The 24,165-nt window shown below is 39.7% G+C and overlaps 3 protein-coding genes across 4 annotated transcripts; 2 read left to right on the top strand and 1 right to left on the bottom strand.

The window, feature by feature from the left end:
* The first annotated feature begins 655 nt into the window (after positions 1-655).
* Positions 656-12,035, top strand: drd2l (dopamine receptor D2 like). Its single transcript, XM_088410149.1, has 8 exons — positions 656-791; positions 5,751-6,167; positions 7,770-7,879; positions 8,371-8,507; positions 8,736-8,932; positions 9,136-9,219; positions 10,095-10,461; positions 11,227-12,035. The coding sequence occupies exons 2-8, from the start codon at positions 5,778-5,780 to the stop codon at positions 11,421-11,423; spliced, it is 1,482 nt and encodes a 493-aa protein (XP_088266275.1). The 5' UTR covers positions 656-791; positions 5,751-5,777; the 3' UTR covers positions 11,424-12,035.
* A 2,781-nt stretch (positions 12,036-14,816) lies between these two features.
* On the top strand, positions 14,817-18,520 carry LOC148426188 (nuclear inhibitor of protein phosphatase 1-like). The gene is made up of 7 exons (XM_088411961.1): positions 14,817-14,900; positions 15,296-15,356; positions 15,804-15,957; positions 17,008-17,225; positions 17,295-17,439; positions 17,577-17,641; positions 17,965-18,520. Exons 1-7 carry the CDS (start codon positions 14,848-14,850, stop codon positions 18,316-18,318), a joined length of 1,050 nt encoding a protein of 349 aa, XP_088268087.1. The 5' UTR covers positions 14,817-14,847; the 3' UTR covers positions 18,319-18,520.
* A 1,736-nt stretch (positions 18,521-20,256) lies between these two features.
* LOC148426187 (uncharacterized) lies at positions 20,257-22,471 on the bottom strand. 2 transcript variants are annotated; one of them, XM_088411137.1, is made up of 6 exons: positions 22,299-22,471; positions 22,065-22,187; positions 21,889-21,954; positions 20,969-21,258; positions 20,775-20,899; positions 20,257-20,692 (listed from the first exon to the last, which is right to left on the bottom strand). In XM_088411137.1, exons 1-6 carry the CDS (start codon positions 22,372-22,374, stop codon positions 20,557-20,559), a joined length of 816 nt encoding a protein of 271 aa, XP_088267263.1. In that variant the 5' UTR covers positions 22,375-22,471; the 3' UTR covers positions 20,257-20,556. The 2 variants fall into 2 exon arrangements, with proteins under 2 accessions (XP_088267263.1, XP_088267264.1); XM_088411138.1 differs by having other exon boundaries at positions 22,092-22,187; positions 22,299-22,466.
* Between the last annotated feature and the right edge of the window lie 1,694 nt (positions 22,472-24,165).

Genomic DNA, 24,165 nt, shown 5'->3' with positions numbered 1-24,165 from the left:
CGGCTCTACTTGTTTGCAGAGGATTAGGAAGACGCTCCGAGGCGAAGCAAAGACTCTGGCGGCGAAAAACATGAAGTTTGGATTCTCATTAGGGGTGAAACTTTTATTTGGCCTTGTGCGACTTCTAAATAAAACCAAAGAAATTTAGAAGCACCATCACCTCACTTTAAAAAGAGGTATTGAGAAACATTTCATTCGAGGTTTTGTTATTCCCATTACACTTGGACAAGTCCAATGCAGATTTTTTTTCATAGTCCCAAACATACAAATACAACAAGTCAACTGTAGGTGACAAAATGGCCGCCTCTTTGGGTGGGTTAAAACGAGGGGATTGTTTTGCACATTTGGAACTTATTTTACAATCAAGAAAACTTGTGAGTTGACTTTGCCTTTTAAGTCATCTGATAATAGCTAATGAAATTAGTTTTAAACAAACTGGAATCAATTGATTCTACTATCGCCGATATTTGGGGGGTTTTGCTCACCTGCCTCTGATTGGCTGACACACATGTCAATCATTCAAAGTCCCTCAGGTGTGCTTCGGTGCCCCTCGGCCAATGACGTTCCAGCTCGTTCGTGTCAACATCTCGCGCGTGCACAGCGGGTCCGTCCAATCCCCCTCGACGACACGCCTCTCGAACGCCGAGACGCGGCCAAAGCGAGACGGGGAAGTCCATGCGAGAGACCGCCGGGTAAGCTGGAGCTCGTCAGCTGGGAGCGAACCTCGAGTGGCCGCGGTCGAGGTTCCGGACGGGATTCTGGGAGAGAAGCGGACCAGAAGTCTGCAACCGGTAAGTCAATGTTTTCCTGTACAGTATTATTATGAAATGATTTTGCTGTTTTTAAAGCATCGTCGTCTTAATTGTGTTGTTACTGAGACGTCAGTGAACGTCTCACGGTCAAATTAATAACAGACGGATATTTGTTTTGAAAACAGCATTGGTGGATTTTGTACTGAATGTTGTTTTTACTAATTGTACAAAGAACAGAACATGTTTGTTTTTTATTTATATTGCCATTGGCGGAGCTTCAAACTTGAATGTTATTTTGACTTATCAAAGCTATATGTTATGTCATTCAGATTTAATTTGTGCAAAACATTTTCAGGTGCTTTATGAAACGAAATATTGGGAGCTGGGATGTTTTATTTAAAAAAAAATCTGCAACTGAAGCAGAAAATTTTTATTTTGTTTTAAAATATACTTATGTTCTAGCATTTCAAATATGGGAAGCTCAGGTTTAACAAGATTGGAATTTATGAATTATTTAAATATTAGCTACAGAGTTCTCATTTAAATTCATGAGTAGTTTTTGGGTATTGAATTTTTAGCGACTTTTCTTTTTTTCATGACTAAATCGTAAATGATTTTCATCCCAAATCTCTCCGTTTTCACTTCAAAAATAAATGTGAAAAAGCAGGTTTTGTCTGTCTTTCCGTCCATCTGTCCGTCCCTCCCTCCGCCGGGTGACATAAGCGGGAGACATAACGAATGAATACATATTCATAAGAGGCAACGACGCTGTCAGAAAAACAAAACAAAGCTCTAGATCAAATCCTCCCTTAGTTTCCTGGCACATTAAGAAGACATTTGGCCCTAACGCGTATTTACAGCTGCATGCGCTCTTGTAAGTCATCAAGCTTCTTTCAAGGACAAGCCATGGCGGTCTGCGCGGGAAGAGGTCAAAGCGATAACCTCCTGATTACGATGCACTCTCCCCAGCATCACAACATATTTAGCCCACCATTTCTCAAAACTCCGGAAGGTTCCGTTTTTACAGCTTTGACCTTGGAGCTGAAGAAAAACTGAAGCGTCCTCCATATTCGTGGAGGTTCAGATTTACTTTTAATCCCCTAAAATGAAAATGGCGGGACTGGGATCAATTTGAGATGTTTTTGTGGGTCTACTCATGAGAGACATGCTCTCAACTTCACCCTCATGCAGTATTTTGTCCAATTCTTTGATCTTGACATCAAAGGGAAAGTACTCCGGAGCTGAAATTTCACCCAGCTAGCCACACTAGCAGGGGTGTGACATTGTTTGGCTAAAATACCACCGGAATAATGTGAAAGAAAACGACCCAAAAATGATTAAAAAGCTGCGCAAGGGTTAATGTTGCTGGGGCGGAATTTTTACTGGTAGAATTTTGCTACGTTCACAATAGGCGCCCATTAGTTTTTTGGTTCCGGTTTGGTAGCAGTTCCAAATCCATTGCTCTCAACTACACCCGCAGTATTCTTTTGTAGTTATTTATTTTTTTCTTTATTTCTAAAGGGGGTTGTTAATTGTAGTTTTTTTTCTTTTTTTTTTAATGTATTTGCAAGTTCTTTGGCGGGAAGTTCTGCAATATTTGTGTGTTTTGATCAAATCTGTAGGACTGTGTTTTCAATGTGGGGATTTTTTGCCGTTTTTTGTTGCTTTTTTGTCTTTTATCCTTTATCCTCATGTTTGCAATTAATTTTTGCAATGTTTGTTCATTTTTTAAGTGATTTATCTATGACTTTTTTTTAATATTCCTGAGTATTGTCATTTTATTTTAATCTCTATTCTGTGACTCGTGTTTTCCTTTTTTTTTGAGTTACTAATTCCCACCTCCACCCCCAAAGGCACTTTAGCCAGCTCAATCCAAAATGGCCGACTTTTCAAACAAATTCTAGTAGCACTATTTGTCAGTATACTCATGGTGGTCTAATGTCTTGTTGCCAAGGGAAATGACCTCGCTTTGTTTAGTACCATTGTTTGAAGAATGCTGATGTAGAAATAACGTGTTCCACTCGAATTCAATATTATTATTATTATATTAATATTATTATTATTATATTATTTGGGGGGCTGTTTTGAAGCAATTGATAGGAGAGGGAAGTCACGGGTGTTGGGGTTGGTGTATCCAACACAGTCATCTTATGTAATACGGTTATTTATACTGTTTGTTATTTCAACGTGGCAGCTTCTCTCTCAGTTATCAATGCGGCACTAATATTAGGTTTTTTCCACAAAGGATCAAATTTATATTACTGAGTAATTTTGTAGTCTGCATGTGTAACCACGCTGCACCGTAACAGCAACTTGACAACAGTTGGGTGTTTTACTTGACAGTGCCTGACTATTAATGATGATTAACTTCAAGTGTTTTCTTTACTAACATTTCTCTTTCGCAGTTCTTTAATGAGCTCAAAGCCGCGACTGTTTCCTCTCAGATTAACAACACGACCCTCGTTAATTGCTGCCAGTCAAGGGAACGACAGGTTTGGGACAAATAAAAAGCTGTTTTTGCTGGTTTTTTTTGTTGTTTTTTTTTTAATGGGAAGGAACGTTGGGTTAAATGACTGCAAGCCACCACAGCGCTTGCACATAATGGCCGCTGTGACGATTCAGAGTGAGGAGTGAGCCATGTTATTAGAGACAAATCAAAGCTTTTGTTATTGTTCTGTTCTGACATTTCAGGGTCATTAAAACGTGATTTGTTGAATCCAGCTTCCATCGATAGTTTCACATTGGAACATGAAATCAGTTGGGTGTGTCTATCGAGTGTGTAGACCCGCATGGGGCATGCGGAAGATGGACACTCGGGAAGGCTTTTGTTTTATTTTGTTTTGTTAAAATTTGTTCTGCCATTTTAAAAGGTTTTTTCAAATTCTATCTGTTCTGTGGAAGGTGGATTTGGTCCTTGAAGCATCTTCTTAGCAACGTAAAAATGGGTAGCGTGTCCATAAGAACTAAAAAAAAAAAAAAAACACGCACACACACAGTCTAAAAAAGCCATGTCCAAAAGACACAAAAAGGTGCTAAGTTTGAATCTTTACCTTCCAAATTTTCATGTTGCTAACATATTCTTTTCTTAGCGACCTAGCTAGCGACATGACGCTAGGCTAAAGACCTCAGGTGTGTCAAAGTCATTCTTATCGAGGGCCACGTTGCAGTTAGTTTCTGTCAGAGGGCCGGGATGACTGTGATAAAATAATTTTGGATCTATTTGTCACACTTCTTACTAGTTTTGAAATCAGAGAAAGGGTGACTTGCTTTTTCCCCCCCAAACAATTTCAAATCGACTTACAAATTTGACCGGGAACTTGAATCGGAATGGGCATTTCGCTGGCCGCGTGAGATGATGTGGCGGGCCGGATCTGGCCCCCGGGCCTTGAGTTTGACACCTGCGATTTAGACAAGAGAGATACCAATTAGCTAGCTAATCCACTAGCTTGCTAGCTATGATAGATGGGTAGATATTAGCCAGCATGCCAGATGGCCAATCCAACCTTGATAAATCATGAGCTATAATTAGCAGGAAACATTGAAGTATTTATATATCGCTGTCTCCCAGTATCTACGAAAAGGTCGTTTTCTTTTCATGAATCATCAGATCATGTTCTTGCGTATGAAAAGCGCACTCCAGCGTGCGGCATATAAACGAGACGCTCGACTGCTATACTGTGATTTATTCATCAGATTTTGATGGCGCGGTGTAGCTGCCTTTATACTTTGTCGTCGCGAACCCGACACGTTGCGCAATCGCACAGACGCAGAAACAGTTGACGGTCAAACAAGGCCCGAATGGCTTTATAACTTTTGTTTACATTGAATTCAGGCCTGGTTCATTTTCATTTTTTTCATGTTTCAAAAGTGCTCAACTTTTAAAGGCTGCACGCACTAAAAGACTTCACGTTTTCTATCCTACATGTCGGTTATTAAGTCCATGCATAAAACATGTCAATTAAAAAACAATGCAGTTTTGAAACCCCCAAGAAAAATTACATTTAAAATGATTGTTTCCCTCTACGTCGTTCTATTTCGCCCCTCCTGACCGCCTGTTTTTGCGCGTTCTCTTTTACAACTTTACTGATTTTGATCAGTACGCCACAATGAGCCACACCACCCCTGCCCCACTACCCGCAAAATAGATACCAATTAGCTAGCTATTCCACTAGCTATTCCACTAGCTTGCTAACTGAGATAGATAGATAGATAGATAGATAGATAGATAGATAGATAGATAGAAAGCGATTTTGATAGCTAGCTAGCTAGCAAGCTATTTAGATAGATAGACAGAAAGCTAGCTATTTTGATTGCTAGCTAGCTAGCTTTTTAGATAGATACCAATAAGCTAGCTATACCAGTAGCTAGCTAACTGATAGATAGATAGATAGATAGCAAATCAAACCTTGATGTTCATACCATTTAATGGTAATGAAAAAGAATGCAAAAATGTTTAAGAGTCACGCTTGCTTGCTGCTGTTTTTCTGTGGGCACTTTTCATTACTTTTGCTCTTTGTTGTGTGCATTTGTTATGCATAAAGTCGACCGGACTAAAATGCTGGAAAGAAATGGGATCGTGTCAAGAGTGTGTAGTGCGGGATGTTCTATGTGTACACTAAATGAGATTTGATCCGGCTTCGATTGTTCTTGACAAAACTTTATGGACATCACAACGGGACAGAAAAGTAGAAGCGCATTTATTGTTTGCCATCTTTATTGACTGTGATGTCTCCCCTGTTTTTATTGCGTGATGTCGGCCATGTTTGTTGACTGCTATGTCAGCCGTGTTTGTGGTTTGTGATCTTGGCCATGTTTGTAGAGTATAACGCCAGCCATGTTTGGAGGGGATGTTTTCGGTAAACAGTGTAAACAGTGTCTCAATACTTTTGTCCATGCAATGTGTGGTACTTTTTGTGTACAAGGCAATTGAGTCCAATGCTCGCTTGGAAAATGAAATAACTCAGCTTCCATTCTTCTTTTTGTGTCACGACTCCTCAGAGCAACCATGTCCACAGGAGCATCGCCATGACTTCTCGCAACTACTCCGCCGACATTTCCCCCCCACCTCCTCCTCCCCCTCCTCCCCCACCACCTCCCTCCTCCTCCTCACCGCTGTCAAGCCTCTATCTCAATTCCTCCTCAGCCCTGGCCTCCGTCACCCCGTCCTACATCCCGCTGTCCTTAGCCGGCAACTGCAGCGGAGCGGCGTCCTCGCCTTCCTCGCCGCCGTACAACTTCTACGCCGTGCTGCTCGTGCTGCTCATATTCTGCGTGGTGTTCGGCAACGTGCTGGTGTGCGTGGCCGTGTCGCGGGAGAGAAGCCTGCAGACCACCACCAACTACCTCATTGTTTCTCTGGCCGTGTCCGACCTCCTACTGGCCACACTGGTCATGCCCTGGGGGGTCTACCTGGAGGTAGGAGGCCCAAGACTCGCTCTCTAATTTCACCCCTGTATGTCCCCCTGTATGACCTTTGCCTGGTCAGCTGTTGCTAAGCAAATAAAAACTGAAAAAGAACTCTATAGTGGACCCCCAGGTTACGGCGTCCCTGGCTGAATTGAACTAGGTCTTGATTACCGTATTTTCCGCACTATAAGGCGCACCGGATTATAAGGCGCAACCTCAATTAATCACATATTTTCAAACTTTTCCCATGTATAAGGCGCACTGGATTATAAGGCGCACCCTCAATTAATCACATATTTTCAAACTTTTTCAATCACAATATCGTAATACTCAAAGTAATAACAATAATAACTCAAATAATAACTCAATGTGAGCAAACTTGTTCAACTCTAAACACACAAAAGAAACAAGTAAAGCTTACTTTATCACTTCATTCCCTAGTTACAAATCCCAATCTCAAGATTGGGATATATATATATATATATATATATATATATATATATATATATATATATATATATATATATATATTGGGATATATAAGATATATAAAGCGCACCTGATTATAAGGCGCACCATCAGCTTTTAAAAAAAAATGAAGGCTTTTAGGTGCGCCTTATAGTGCGGAAAATACGGTAATTTGATAATTAATTTCTTGTCCATTTGTAGGTTGAATCAGAGAGCAATAGAACCAGAACCAGCCCAGTTTAACTTCACCATGCTGTTGCCTTTCAAGAGAACTTAACAGGGACGTACGCTGGTATTCAAATACCGTACTTCCCCAAATGTAAGACACGCTTTTTTCCCCAAAAATGAAGGCCAATTTTTTTTGTTCGACACCGTTCGAGGTAGCTTGATCTGTCATATAAGCGGGGTTTTGATTTCCGTCTGTGCATTTTTATATTCTCCGTATTCTTACTTCGCTGATCACCGTAATGGGACGAGCTAGAGGGCAGACTTCATTTGGCTGTTAGTATCAAGCGCCTGTTGCAGGTAACAGCCGCTCGTGTTAGCTGAAGTTGTTACGGTATTATTTTCCGTAAAAGAAGTGAGCAGGCTGAACCAACATACGAGCTCGTCCTTGTTCATACACAGGAATATTACTAAAACGTAGAGGATCAGATAAAAGTTATGATCTCTCCAGCTGATTCAATTAAGACATTTGCATTAGTCACTTGTTGCTAGGCAGACTACGCGGGCTTGATTCCATCACATTCACCTGCGATTGGCCCGGCAATCAGTCCACAGTGCACCCCGCCACTTGCCTGGCATCTTTAGGCTCCAAGTCACCTGCCGCCGTCATGAAAAGAAAAAATTGAAGAATGGACGTTCTTCCATCTGAAGCAATTATTTTGAGGAGCCGTCGTCATTGGAGCTCTCATTAAAGCGAATCATTTTGAGAAGGAACGTTAATAATGAATTGCTCTTGTCTTGGCTGACAATGAACTATTCATGTTAAGGCGCTAATTAATAATGACAATGGCAGGCACATGGATAGAAAGAGCACACTTGTCTTTGACATCACCGCTCTCCATTTTTGGGAGTGTTACGAATAAGCCGAATAAAAGACTGAAGATGGGTGGAATGATAAATGTGCGCGCGTGTTTGCAGGTGGTGGGCGAGTGGCGCTTCAGCCTGATCCACTGCGACATCCTGCTAACTCTGGATGTCATGATGTGCACTGCCAGTATCCTCAATTTGTGTGCCATCAGCATCGACAGGTAACGGACCTTTCGCTCACGTTTGCCGAATAAAAAAAATAAAAATAAAATAAAACATTCAGCAGCTACTCACATTCCAAAGTTATTTTCAGTAGTTTGGAATGGCACGACAATTTGACCTGCAGACGGCATTCCTGAAAATGAAACATACGGGTAACTTAAAATTGTAAACAGTTGATTTTTTTTCAATACTTATACAAATGAAAATATAAGTCCCTGAATAAGCAAGGATGAAACATTTTCTACCCCCCCGTAAATAATAAAAACTGAGCTTGACCTTCAAAGTTAATAAATCATTGAATTTTAAAACTTAAAATAAAAAGGCATATATATATATATATATATCACACAAAATGAATATATTCAAGTTTTAACGAATTCCCTGCCAGCTCAATGAAATTATATATATTTAACGTCAATGCCCTGTGAATTATTTTCAAGATGATGCTAGAAACTTGAAGTACGTGTTTCTGAATTGAGAATCGCTGCAGGTACACGGCGGTGGCCATGCCTCTATTGTACAACACGCGCTACAGTTCCAGGAGGAGGGTGGCGTTGATGATTGCCGCCGTATGGTTCCTCTCTTTTGCCATCTCTTGCCCGCTGCTTTTCGGACTCAACAACACCGGTAAATAGAACACATTGATTTTTGACGGTCTGCTGCTAGTTGAGCTATGACCACGTTTTTTTTGGGTACACTTTGTTACATTGTAGCTAATCTGCTAAAGACAATTTTCACACACACATACACACATATATACATATACACACACACACACACACACACACACAGTATATGGGCCTGGCCCTGACAGTTCACCACTGAGTGACTGTAGTGTGTTTTCCTACTCTCCAGCGGACCGCGAAGGCACCACGTGCAGCTTCGCCGACCCGGCCTTCGTGGTGTATTCATCGGTGGCATCTTTCTACGTGCCCTTCATCGTCACCCTGTTGGTGTACGCTCAGATCTGCGTGGTTCTGCGCAGGCGCGGCCGGCGCACGGCGCCCCCGCGAAGGCGCAGCGGGCCTGAGGAGCCGCAGCGTCACAGGAAGGTTAGTGGAGAAAATGCTTCTTTCTTATTGTTTGGAGGATTCCTTTATTACTTAACTACTTCATTTGAATTTTACTTAATTAGCTAGCAGGCTAGCTACAGTTTTTGCTACATCGCTCAAAGAAAGACAACACAACCAAACGGAGTTGTGGGAAAATCGACAGTTGATTTGATTCTTCCCTGGTGGTCAATTGTGTTTTCCAGAATAGATGCACACAGCCGGAGGACGTCAAACTGTGCGCTTTGATCCTGAGACCCTCCACCGCTGGCCCCCAACGCAAGCGAGTAGTGAGTCAAGACAGTCTTTGACTCATTCAATCCCAAAAACACATTTTTAGGGGTTTTTTTTGTTTTTTTTTTGCAGGCTTTTTGGTGGAAAGCCAATTTTTTTAATTTTAGTTTCAGACACTTTGATGCATTTGTTTTTTTTTTTTCAGTTTTAGATTAGCTGTAACCTGTATAAATGCTGTAAAAGTAATTAACAGTTGTTGAAAGTTGATTTATATTGTTTTTTCCTTTTAATGTTAAGATGTATACAGGTTTAGGTATGCATAGATAATCTTATTTTTAGTCAGCGGGTCAAGTGGGAGGGGGCACAAAACACTGAAATATAATCCCTGAAATTGTTGCTTACTAAATTCATTTAGTTAGTCCCAGCCATCTTTTCACCAAAAAACTGAAATGTTTTGGGAATTTAAATAAGTACCTAGGATTGTTTGGACTCATGAAAAATTTTAAAAGTCTTTGGGATTGAATGAGTTAAAAACCTAATCAATTACTTTCACAATGAATTACCTAAAATAATCATTTACTTTGGAATTTACTTATTTTAGCTTAAGTACTACAGATTAAGTACTTAAGTAATTGATGAGTACTTCACATAAGTAAATAATGACTCTAGCAGCAAATTATCAAATGTAATGTATAACTTTAGTTATTACAATTATTTCGGGTAATAAAGTTAGTCGTTAATTAGGTAAAGTAATTGATTATGAAATTCAATTCAGTACCAGTAATTTTTAAGGCCCTCTTTTGGCGAAAAACTTGAATAAAAATTGTGAAAAATCAAAATATGTAATCAAATATGTCTTTGAATTAATAGGGACCCCACATTTAGGCGTGACACCTCTCGGTACAATTTGATCGTAATATCCTTGTCGTAGACGCTGGTGAAGGAAGCGGTGGTGCACCCCCTGGAGGCGGAACGCAGTCGCTTCCTGCCGCAGCCCGAACAGAGTTCGGCCGCGCCTCCCGCCCCCCGCACGTCCGCGTCCACGTCCACGTCGCGCCCGGCCCGGGCCACCATCTCGCTGTCCGTCTCGGTGGGGCCCGCCCCGGCCGTCCCGTGCACGGTGACGCGCTCGGCCCTGATGCCCCGGCCTCCCACGCTGGAGGACGGCATGCGGGGCAGCGGGGGCTGGCGGGAACACGGCGGCGGCTGGCCGGCCGGGGTCACCAAGGACAGGGCCAGGGGCAGGATGTCGCAGCAGAAGGAGAGAAAGGCCACCAAGATGCTCGCCATTGTGCTCGGTGAACCGCTCGCTTCCTCGTACATTCAAAACACTTTCGAAAAATAAAAGCTCAAAACAACCAAAAGAACGATAAATAACTGTATAAAGGACAGAAAAAAAGTGTGTACAAACTGTTTTATTTTATTGTATAAACACATGACAGCTTTAAAAAAAAAAACATTTAAAAGCACCCCCACTAGATGTGTTTACATCAGCTGTTTTGGGATGCAGTATAAAGTACTTTTTTTCTTTTGTAATATCTCTGTTGTTTTGATGATTTTATTGCCCTTAATGTATGTGTGTGTGTGTGTGTGTGTGTGTGTGTGTGTGTGTGTGTGTGTGTGTGTGTGTGTGTGTGCGCACATACAGTATATATTAATACTAATAAAATTGAATATCTTTTTAATACCTCAATTCTGATGGGCTGAAAAAAATGTGATCAGGCTGGATTTCCGATCACAATGATTGGGGTCTGATTTCTGGGGATTTGCAATTATTTAAAAAAAAATTAACTAATTTCTGCTAACTTTCAAACTTTTACCTGATACCAACTAATTAAAGCAGCTGAATGAGTTATACTAATGTGATGAAGCTTCATGAAGCACTTGTGATACCTGTTTTACCACTGCTCTTGTTTTAAGAATAATGACAAGTATAGTGGGAATGTATTCCATTTCAACTGCATCTTTAAATCGAGTGCTTCATGAAGTGCTTCATGAAGCTTCATTTGTCCATCACAAAATAATAGTTTGGGCTCTAGTAGAGATGTTTTTTCTTTTCATAGGCGTTTTCATCATCTGCTGGCTGCCCTTCTTCCTGACACACGTCCTGAAGGCTCACTGCGCCAGTTGTTGCATCACTCCGTCGCTATACAGCGCCGTCACGTGGTTGGGCTACCTCAACAGCGCCGTCAACCCCGTCATCTACACCACCTTCAACGTGGAGTTCCGCAAGGCCTTCATCAAGATCCTCCTCTGTTGACCGTACACAGACTCGGTGAAAACCGAGGCGGTCGTCCAAGAACTGGCCGACCATCGGTCGAAAGCGGCTTTCCCAAGGTCGCGAGATAATTGACTTCGGGACGACGGTTTTTCAAAGGTCGTCTGCAGCCAAACACGCAACACTGAACTCATTCACTGCCGTTGACGACTATGGACGTTAAAAATCCATTTGAACCGGGCTGGTTTACTGAGCCACTGCCTGCCCAGTCAAACAAATCTTTGACGGGAGTGGTTGTCAATGGCGGTGAACGATCGAAGGAGAAACCGGTGGAATGTTTTTCCTGAGAATATTCAGTTGTATTCAACTTTGAGGTTCAGTAAATTTGTATTTAATTTTTATTTAGGTACTTTTTAAAAAATCTTCTTTTAATCTTTTATGTGCAATACTTTTTATTGATGTGTGTGTTTGCGCGCGCGCATGTGTGTGTGTGTGTGTATGTATTAGTGTTGTTCCGATTCATTACTAAGCAAAAATTATTTTCCTTAAGTTATTTGTTAGTACTCACCGCTACCGACACCAGTAGCGTATTGGAACAACACTAATATATACATATATTGTATATGTTTTGCATGTGTTTACATATATGTGTATATCGGTTGTGTGTGTATGTATATATATCTATATATATATATATATATATATAATATATATATATATATATATATATATATATATATATATATATATATATATATATATACACACACACAAACACACAGAGTATATAATATACAGTATATACTGTATATACAGTATTACCATTACCACTAGCTGGCACAGTGACGTAAAACACAAGGAATGAAAAAATAAAAATATGCAATTTAATCTACTGTCTCGTGTCAATCTGACTTAATTAAATACAAGAGTTTAAATGGATCTAGGCAATTCATTCTATTAGTTTGTAATTTTCTATTAAGAAAAAGAAAAGGCTTTCAATATGATGCAGGGGAAAATCTATAATGATGTTATTATAATCAAATTAATCATAATGCATGAATCTGAGGTAATCAAAAATGTGCATTAGTGTCATAAGTGTAGCCATGAAAATGTAGTTTATGTTCAGATTTCATTTTGAAAATGTCTCAACATCACCGCAAATCACAAGTTTCCCCCGCGCGGGACGTCAACACATGACAAATGTCACCCCTCGTCTACGCGGGATTTTACATATTCATGCATAATTCCTTCGTCTGTCAGTCCACTTTCCTCACAGCTGTCACCCCAGTGTCTGCTGCATCCATGATTGACAGGGAAGGACATGCTAGATGCTGACAAGACTTGAAGGCTTCATGTACATTTTCTTTGGATTGGGACATTCAGATCAGCAAGACACTTTCACTCAGCTGTAAAATAATGGCAAATGTATTGGGTTCATTAGGTAGTTACTGTCGATAACTAGCTAGTCATCTTAGCCATTTGTCATAAGTAAACTAGCTTGCTACTAATGTAAGGAGGTAGCTAGCTAACTTGAATAGTAAGTAGAAAAGTTTGAAGCTTAACGTAAGCTACGTAGCCAGCTCTGTAGTTTGGTAATTAGCAAGAGAATCAGAAAGATCATTAGATACACAGCTAGCTAGCATAATAGGGTAGTAATTAGACAAAATAGCGTAAAATGTCTGTAGGTAGCTCGCTAACTTAAGTAGGTACGTAGGTAGACTCGAGGATAGATAGGTTGATAGGTAGACGAGTTTCATCGCCAGTGGTGTAGATTGGTCATTAGCAAGAGAGATCATTAGCTAGGTAGATAGCCAACGTAACAAGTAGTAGTAGTAAGCTAGGTAGCTAGCAGTGCAGGTAGATCATCAGCTCGCTAACTTAACCCTCCCAGGTCCAAATTAAGCTTTAGTAATTTTATTAAACACTTCTGAGTAAAATGATAATCTCCTAAATATTCCAAATTCAGGAATACTGCGGAGATTATTATTTTATTGTTCTCCCCTGATTTGTATGTAGTCAGTGAGCCAGCTAATTTAAGTAGAAAGATAGTCAAGTCGATAACTAGCTTAATAGGTGGATAAGCTACATAGCTAGCTATGTACTGTACATAGGCAACTACCAACCTAAACGGATAGATGAATATAGAAACATAGAAAAATTATATATACAGGTAACATACTGTATATAAAATAGAATAAATAAAAAATATATAACTAAAAAACAAAAATAAAGTAGATAGATAGATAGATAGATAGATAGATAGATAGATAGATAGATAGATAGATAGATAGATAGATAGATAGATAGATAGATAGATAGATAGATAGATAGATAGATAGATAGATAGATAGATAGATAGATAGATAGATAGATAGATAGATAGATAGATAGATAGATAGATAGCTATGTCATGATGCTATGAAAAAAATCGTAAAGACTGGCTAAAATAAATGCCAAAGACGAAATAATAAAACTTCAAAAGAGATTTGTTTAGGCTGAGTTGAAGATTTGATCAGACATTAGGTGGGCACATACTTTGGTGTATCTGCTGGTGTGAGATTAAAAGCAGAAGTCTACTCCCTCCTGTGATAAATGATTCAAGCTTCCACAAAGGACCAGAGCATGTCTTATTCATGCACCATACTCCCGAAAACTAGACATTCACGAAGTTTCGCTCGGTTGCTGACCTTTCATGCTGCTGGTCCAGCCAGATAGATGCTCAACCATATTGCAGCACATTGGATCACGTACAACAAACAAAAGGCGAGAAAAATCAATGTTTGGAGCTCTGAAGATGTTTCAACATTGTTGCACCTGTCTTATGAAAGATTCTTCGTCTCCACCTGTCTGTCATTGACATTTGAGTGATAACATGTCAACTGTGAAATGTTCTGATCTCATAGGTCACACCTATGAGACTATGAGAACACTTGCAGGAGACGGGAAAATCCGGAATAACACTCACACACACCATCGCAAAATGTTCTTCCTATTTTCGTTTCTGCTTAACAGTAATACCATAAATTCATTTTCAAAGCTCATATATTACTCACTATCTTATAAAAAAGTGAGTTTTCTTGAAAACACACTTATTTTTTCTATTTATTTCGTTAGTTTTGTTACATCCACACACAAATATAATTTTTGCTGTAGTTTATAATATCACTATTACTTTTAATCATGAAATAGTACATTTTTAACTCAATTTGCGATTTTTTCATTCAACTTTAGGTTCGTAGTACAACAAATTTGAGATGTTGTTTTAAAAACAAAAATAGAGATTACATAATGCTGTTTCTTAAATAAACCAACAAACAATAAATCAATAAATTCACTGAAACAAATTCATTAAAATCGTATCATTCTTGAGTAGCGGCGTCTCCATTGTTAAACTTCAACTCCCGACAAGCTCCCGCGCTCCTGCATTACCCAGAACACACCGCGGCTTTTGGAGGATGAAGCCAAGATGGCGACTAAAACTAATTCAGAGGGCCCTCCGCCTTTTGACTGTCCATCATGGTGAGAAACTGCACCACCTTTTCGCCTTACCTTGGGGCGCGATACAATCGGGGATGCACCGAAAGGCCCTCAAATATTTGTAGAGTTAACTCAACATTATTTAGCGCTTGCCATTTTGTGTTGCCATGGTTAGCATGTCGCCGATGCTAACGCGCTAGCATCGTGTCTTCACTATTTCCCCACTGAATCATTTGCTCTCCTAACCCGACGATATTTAGGAATCACCGGTGTTTTGTTTTGCATTTTTGTAACGAGGTCTTTCCGCCACGATACAAGTAGAAGGCGATTGAATGTTGTGGAAAAATATCAATCGCGACTCTCATTCATTGCACCTGAGTCTCGCCGTCAGACTGCATTGTGTATTATTTCCAGTTTTAAGATGCTCTCGATTTCAGGGGAGGCAAGCCACCCGTCGGGCTCCACCTCGATGTGATGAAAGGAGACAAACTCATCGAGGTAAGCTGAATGTGATACTAACAGTGGTTCTCAACGGGACTCTTCCACCATCTTGTGGCATCTGGGTACCAAGGAACTAGGTTGAAGTGAGTTGAGGAGATTATTCATTCATTCAATATTCTCTTACGTAATCGATCCTGACCCACACGTTGAGAATCACTGTTAAATTTCTTTCGCTGAAGTGTGACTGTTGGATTTAATGGCACCGGATACAAGGCGTGCAGCCCTGTGAGCGCCGCGCGTATTTCACACCGGCCTCACTTCTCGGTGGCTGCACGGCTCCCGAAAGGTGTCAGAATAACGCGCAGCCCTGATTTTTAGGCTTCTCAGTGGGGAGTTCCACTGTTGAGTTATGCCTCAGCGGCACAGATGACGGCGGGCAAACGGAGGCAATGCGCCTGCAACAAAAGGCTTCCGTTCTTCCCTTTTTCCTTCTTCTTTTTCTAGAAACTGATCATAGACGAGAAGAAATTCTACTTGTTCGGCAGGAATCCCGACTGGTGCGATTTCACCATCGACCATCAGTCGTGCTCGCGCGTCCACGCCGCCTTGGTCTACCACAAACACCTGAACAGGCTCTTTCTCATCGACCTCAACAGCAGTAAGAGTAGACGCCAACAAAATGAATTTGTATTAAACTGCTTAAGGAAATGCCATATTTTTTTTAGTGTATACCGTAATTCCCCAAATATAAGACACACACTTTTTTTTTTTTAACCAATAATGAAGCCCAAGAGTAAAGATGTGTCCTTTTAACATTAGCGTAAAAATTAAATGTTTTTTTTTCTTTTCCACACCATTCGAGGAAGATTCGTCAAACACATAAGCAGAGTTTTGACGCACAGAAAAGCATTTTTATTTTGGACGTAGGGCTGCACAATTATGGCCAAAATAATGATTGTTTTGGTCAATATTGAAATCATCATTATTAGAAGTGTTTATTCTTTTTTTTTCATTCAGCGTTCACACTTAATTGCATTCAATGAAGTTCATTCACATTCCACATCATTTACTGTAACCACGTATCATTCGTATATTCATTGTTTTCATGCAGCATTTTATCATTCAAACGTAATTGCTCTCAGTAAAAATTTTTCGTTTGTTCACATTCCACATCATTTAGTCTAATCACGTAGCATTCCATATCATTTGGCATCATTTCATATCATTCCGCATGCATGCAGGTCTTTTCATTCAGGATATTGTCATTCACACGCAATTGCTGCCTCCATATTCCACATCATGTAATATATTGCATATCATTCCATATCATTCAATATCATTCCACGTATATTCATTGTTTTCATGCAGCATTTTATCATTCAAACGTAATTGCTCTCAATAAAATTGTTCATTTGTTCACATTCCACATCATTTAGTATAATCACGTAGCATTCCATATCATTTGACATCAGTTCATATCATTCCACATGCATCCAGATTTTTTCGTTCAGGTTTTCACCCCCCTCCCCGAAATTTCCCATTCATTCACGTTCTACATCATTTATTATAATAACTTAGCATTCCATTTCATTCTCTACCATTTGACATCATTCCATGTCATTCCACAGTCATCCATGTTTTTTTTTTTTCCATCCGTCATCAAATGATTCTATCCGTCCGAGCACGTTTCCGCCGTTTCACCTTGCAGCACACGGTACTTTTCTCGGGCACATCCGCCTGGAGCCCCACAAGCCCCAGCAGGTCCCCATCGACTCCACCCTGTCTTTCGGGGCGTCCACACGGACCTACACAATCCGAGAGAAGCCCCAAAGCCAGGGGGGCGCCGGCACGGGAGACATTAAAGTTGGCGACGAGGACGAGCTGAAAGGGCTTCTCGGCCTGCCCGAAGAGGAGACGGAGCTGGAGGTGCCAACATTTACAAGGGGGGCATTTGTGGACAAGTGTCCTCTGTTAAGCTTGCCGTTTTGCGCCTAGAACCTGACGGAGTTCAACACGGCCCACAACAAGCGCATTTCCACGCTCACCATCGAGGAGGGCAACCTGGACATCCAGAGGCCCAAGAGGAAGAGGAGGAACTCCCGCGTCACCTTCAATGACGAGGACTCCATCATCAACCCGGGTACGCCTGAAGAGCATTTGCTAAATTTAGTCGGCCAGCGAGGCACTGGATGAGAACAGAATTAGAAGAAAAATTATTTGTGTTTTGAACAACATGAAAAGAAACTGAAAGGCGAAGGTGTTGTTTATGTTTCACAGAGGACATCGACCCTTCGGTGGGACGCTTTAGGAACATGGTGCAGACGGCCGTCGTCCCCATCAAGGTAAGGAACTTGGCGCTTATAGGGTTAGGCAGGCCTATTATGACATACGTATTACCCATTAACACGATTCCGCGCTAAGTTGCTTCATGTTCCAATTCATTTGCTCTCAATTTGAAAAGAAAACGGTACTTTTCCGGTCATGGCATTTAAAAAGCATTCAATTTGGTTTCCCGGTGCCTGCAAAAATCCCGTCAAAATCTCATGTTACCCCCTGAGGTGCCTTCACGTACCCCCAATATTATAGAGTCCAGTAAAATTGTGTCTTAGAGCCGCCAATGGCAGTGAAGGTTTGAAAAAAACAAAAAAACCTTGTGCGCTCACAGAAACGGCGCTCGGAGGGCCACAACGCGCTGGGCCTGGACGATTTTGCCTCAAAGCGTATGCACGGTTTCTCCATGAGCGGCGGCCTTTACGGGGATCTCCCGCCCACCAGCCACGAGAACCAGCCCACGGGGGCCCCCGGCGGCGCCTCCATGCAGGGCGGCCTCCCGTTGCCCTTCCCCAACCCGGCCCCGGAGGTGGACCTGGCCCCCGAGGCCCCCCGGCGCCCCGTCACCCTCGCCCCCACGCCGGTCACCGTGCCCTACCTCCCGGAGAGCCACAACGAGCCGCGCAAAAAGAAGTACGCCAAAGAGGCGTGGCCGGGCAAGAAGCCCACGCCGTCGCTGCTCATCTGATGCCGGCCGGAGCCGGCCACGCCCTTCCTTCCTCCGCGTCTTATTTTAGAACCTCCTGGCGCTAACCAGATCACAAAAGAACATTTTAGAGGTGTTTGTGTGTCACAGACTAAAGTTCAGTTTCTTCTTCTATGTTTTACACTCTTTTCAATTGTTTTTTTTTTTTTTTTTTGCAAACGCTATTAATAAATGGCAAAAGATATTTTTATACTCTATAATGGTTACTGGCTCACCAAAACAAAAATGACTATTGGGTGAAATCTCAGGATGAACTTCAAATGAACTAGATCCTTTAAAGGTTGACCTCATTTGACTATTTTCCCTAAAATATTAGAATTAAGGTGAAATTATTTTGAAAAGTCACATTCCAAATTCATATTTTTTTTCTAGCTCCTATTCTTATGTATTTTTTGTTTTTTTTACTTATTCACTGCCAGCCCAGTAAACGGATCTTTGACGTAAATAATCGAAAGACGTTGTTTATCCACACGCAGTTTATTTGGAACAATGCAAACCTCATCCTAAAATTTTACCCAAAAGTCAGATATCCTTCAATTTATATGAGTTGTGTGTTTGTTCATAATTGAATTTCAACTGCGTCTGAGATGTTTTGAGTCAATGCAATTAAAAAAAAAAAAGAAAATCCATCTCTGCGGTTGGTCCTGCTCATTCACTTGCCAGTCCAGTAAAATAGTCAAAAATAAATTGGCTCGTCATTGGCAGTGAATGAGGGCCCCCAGGCAGCTGTTGAATTATTTTTATTTATTTGTTGGGGGGGTCGAAGGAAAATAATTAAATTGTACGTCAAAAATATAAAAATGATTACCTTGGGACATGGAATCATAAAATGTAAAAAAAAAAAAAAGGACAATAGTATTAGCGATTAAATCATAAATTGTCCACGTCAAATTGGAACTACAGTATGTACTGTACAAAACGGGAATCAACCAGGCCACGACGTTACTGGTCCCGTGTCGCCCTCTAGCGGTTTGAATCAGCGTGTGTGCCGACTTGCATTCCTTTATTACACTCGGTGTGTTTTTTTTTTTTTTTTGCGGTTCTGTGCTTTGGAATTTTGCTTTGTTTTTATGGATGCAGCATATATTACTTGCAGCCTGTTTCTATGTGGTTTGCATTTTTTATCCATGTGTTTTAGTTTTTCTTGTTCGCATCTTTGCTTTTTTCTTTACAGCTTTTTTTGTTTATTTTTTGTCGTGTTTGTGTCTTGCTGTTAATTTTTATGTCGCAATATGTGTTCTCTGTTTGGTTGAATATTTCAGTTTATGCTACGTTCTGTTATTCAGCGACGTTAGACCCTGTCGGCCAACGGTACTATAATTTTTCATTCCCACATTTGGCCGAGGCTGCCATCTTGTGGCAGAAAAGTAGATTGCGTGTCCGTGGATATGGAAAATGCTCCAAGTCACGTGATCCGCGTAAACCTGTATAGTACATACTGTATATATGATTCTTATACCAAGATACCACTGAAACATGAAACGTAGTGTACTTGATTTAATTTGACTCAATATATATCATCCAAATGTCACTGTGAAGAGAGAGCCTGTATATTTTGTATATTTATTAGTAATCCATAGTGCTTGTACGTTTAAACAAACTTGCACATAAACTGTTCAATACACGCTACTACACTATACTTTTTTCATTTATTTTATTACCATAAAATGTTATGAGATGAATATGTAAAAGTATTTTCATTATTTTATTTTATATTTTTTTTTATATATCTAACTTGAAGTTTTTTTTAAACTTAATAATTCTTAATACATATTTAACTTATTAAATATACCCATTAGATTTTGTGCTTTATTATTTAAAAAAGATTGAATTTCCAATAATAATCATGAAATACAACTATTTTTTCCTAATATGTATTAAATAAATACAAATAAAAATACTAACATACTAAAAATAATATACTGAAAAAAATACATATTTTTTATTTTTATCACACAACTTTATTATTGCATTTGATGTGACACCATTTCCACAACCAAGTGTGTTTTAAAGCAATAAAAAAAAAGTACATTTCACTTTTTTTCATGACATGATTTGATTTAATACTTTTTAATGATTACACAAACAAACAAAAGACAATCAGGTGTGAGTGATATTTGGATTATGATATTATGAAGCAACAATAGACCTTAGCCAAGGATTTGAATGTTGCAAATGAACAAAAACAAATTAAAACAATCATTTAAACTCATTTGTCAGTCAATATGACGGAGAGACCGTTTGCTCTTCCTGGTTCTCTTGGTGGCCACACTTGATTGGACCAACTTTTTTCAGCTGGGACCTGCCCTTCACTTTGTAGCGAATGGCAGACCATGTCAGAGTGGTGCCTCTGGACCTTGGGGGGGGGGGGGGGGGGGCAAAGGTTGTAAGAGGTCACATGACTTGATCTGTTGTTATCATCATAAGGTGGCTCTTACTTGTTGTTGTCATCAGTCAGGTAGCGGTAGATGTTTCCCACTGAGGGGAAATCCCACATCTGCAGGTCTGTCACATGACCGTCCAGACCAGACATTGTGATCACCGGCTCACCAGAGATGACGTACTGAAGACACAAACGCGAATTAAGATTTTGATGATGGACGGATGGACTGATGTGACGGACAAGCCGTACCTTCTCAGGTATCTCCGCCGTCAATCTCTCGTGGGTTCCTCTGGAGATCCTGGCGATCCCGTCCATCGGGTAGACCACCAGGCACATCCCGGTCAAGTCTTTGTCCTCGGTCCCGTCACCGGACTTCCGGTCGTCCTCGAATCTGCTGCCCCAGGTGGTCGTGTTCAACCAAAAGTCGCCGCTGCCGTCCGAGGTCAGATTCACGTGGGTCTGCCTGTCCAGGCCGAGGGTGAAAATGGTGTGGGGCGACGTCTTCGTCTCCAGGCAGTAACGCAGACAGATGGTCACACCTAATGGACACGCAGACAGATAATTAGCTAAAAAGATAGATAGATAGATAGATAGATAGATAGATAGATAGATAGATAGATAGATAGATAGATAGATAGATAGATAGATAGATAGATAGATAGATAGATAGATAGATAGATAGATAGATAGATAGATAGATAGATAGATAGATAGATAGATAAAAAGCTAGCTAGCTATTTTGATAGCTAGCTAGCTAGCTTTTTAGATAGATAGATAGATAGATAGATAGATAGATAGATAGATAGATAGATAGATAGATAGATAGATAGATAGATAGATAGATAGATAGATAAAAAGCTAGCTAGCTATTTTGGCAGCTAGCTAGCTAGCTTTTTAGATAGATAGATAGATAGATAGATAGATAGATAGATAGATAGATAGATATATAGATAGATAGATAGATAGGAAGCTAGCTATTTTGATAGCTAGCTAGCTTTTTAGATAGATAGCTCTTTCGATAGATAGATAGATAGATAGATAGATAGATAGATAGATAGATAGATAGATAGATAGATAGATAGATAGATAGATAGATAGATAGATAGATAGATAGATAGATAGTTAGTTAGTTAGTTAGTTAGTTAGTTAGTTAGTTAGTTTAATCTCACCATCTGGGTAGGTCCGATAATCATGAGGGCCGAAAGGGAAGTCAGGTGGGTAGAACATCACTCCGTCTTTAGAAATAGAAAACATCGATTTGACGTTTTTGATTTTGTGAATGTGTATGTGTGTGTTTTTTAAATCATTGATTGAGAACAAGCAGGTGACAGAGATAGACGAATGCCTTGATTGCGCAATACGTGACTCTCACCTTTTGGACAGTGAGGGTAGTGAGAGATGTCATATTTATTCATGCCTCCATCAGAAGACAAAGTGACCATTAACCCATCTAAGTTGTAAGGACGAGCTGCACAGCAAAAAAAAAAAAAAAAAAAAAGGAAAAACCAATCAATACATCAATACCAATCAAACAAGCATCAATTCCCCTTAGTAAATAATATTACAAATGTGTGTATACCTTTGGCTATGGAATAGCCAGAAGCTTCCATGATGATCATGGCCAACATCAGGACGGAGGTCTTTTTCATTTTCATCTTCTGCTCGGCGCGTCTCGATGAAGTCTTCTTTCTCAATGTGTGTGTGTGTGTGTGTGTGTCCGTGAGTAACTGAGCGAGCGAGCTGCGCTCTTTATATAGCGTCAGCCAAGGACGCGTTCACGTTCTACTTGGTTAAGTTTCATTTTCACAATTTTCTCCGCTTCTAGGGGAGTGTCCCAACTTTTTTCACCAAGACTGCATACACACACACAAAAAAATGGAAGAATGCTTTGAGCTTTGAACTCATTCAATCCAAAATACATTTTATATCTTTATTTATTTATTTTTTTACAAGTCCAGATATTCAAACCCAGGTACTTTTTATATCTTTTCCATTTTTTCCAAGCATTTGACTAAAGGAGTAATCTTAAAATGCCTGCTACTGAGTGAGATATGCACTAAAATATTCAATTACCTTGGGTAATTAAGTAATCAATAACTTTATACATTAAAGTAATGGATTACTTTAGGCACTTAAGTCATTCAACTGACTTCTTTAGTATTTAAATACCTAAAATAATTGATTACTAAAACTTTAGTACATAAAGTAATTACATTAGTACTTTTTGTACCTAAAGTAATCAATTACTTTACATAATTAAATAATTAATTACCTGATATTACGTAATTGACTTAGCTAATTTAACGGATGACATCAGTATTTGAATACCTAAAATAATTAATTACAAAAACTTTAGTACCATGAGTAATTACTTTAGTACTGTTAGGACCTAAAATATTCAAATACTTTAGGTAATTACGTAAGCAAATACTTTATGTATTAAAATAATTGATTATTTTAGGTACTTAAGAAACTGATTTAACTCATTTCTTTAGTATTTGAATACCTAAAATGATTATTAAAACTTCAGCGTGTTGAATAAGTGCTTCAGTAATTTTAGTATCTAAATGAGTCAAATAATTTAGGACATTGGGTAATCATTTACGTTATACATTAACATAATTGACTGTTTTAGGTACTTGAGTAACCAATTTAACTGATGAAAATAGTATTTGAATACTTAAGCAATGAATTAAGCAATCACGTACTTTATGCATGAGAGTAATTGCTTATTTTAGGTACTTAAAGGGACAGTGTGTAAGATTTAGACAAATAACAAGACAAAAAAAAACAAACTGTAAAATTGCTGTGTTTTTGCAAAGGGCTGTTCAAGAAAGTTGTGGTACTCAATAACTTAAAAAAAAAAAACATCTTAGTGAGCACAGTAAGAAAATATTTGTCCTTGGCTAGCTAACACAAGAAAGTTAGAAGATACAAGAAATCTTGTCCAATGTTCCGCAAGTTGCTACTTTGCTTGCAAGTGTTTGTTATATCTCTCTGTATCTTTCTCGAAAAAGGGCAAGGTCAGTATTTTGCGTATTCACTACACTGGAAATATTTAGTGTGACAATTTAATCTCACCGATGCTGAACAGGAGAATTGGATCGCAAATACAAATGTATTAAGAATCTGTTGTGTTTTGCTACTTTGGAACAAACGTGTGTGTGTGTGTTTTGGTTTTATTTAGACTTGATAGTCCCTGTTTGGGCCCCAAACTGGGAAAATAACATAAAAAGGGATGTAAAAACTCAGTATTCCACATCCAGGGACGTTGTAAGCCAGGGGTCCACTGTACTTGTTAAATGGGTCATAAAAGTTACTAAAACATTAAAAATGCCGCCTAGTTGGCAACAGTAATCTTGCTAGCTACTGTTTCTGGTTTTATTTTGACTTGATAGTCCCTGTTTGGGCCTAAAACTGGGAAAATAACATAAAAAGGGGACGAA

This window comes from Hippichthys cyanospilos, chromosome 3, assembly GCF_059441005.1.
Source record: "Hippichthys cyanospilos isolate Australia breed blue-spotted pipefish chromosome 3, RoL_Hcya_1.0, whole genome shotgun sequence".
Taxonomy (NCBI): domain Eukaryota; kingdom Metazoa; phylum Chordata; class Actinopteri; order Syngnathiformes; family Syngnathidae; genus Hippichthys; species Hippichthys cyanospilos.
This window is presented reverse-complemented; position numbering and strand designations above follow the sequence as displayed.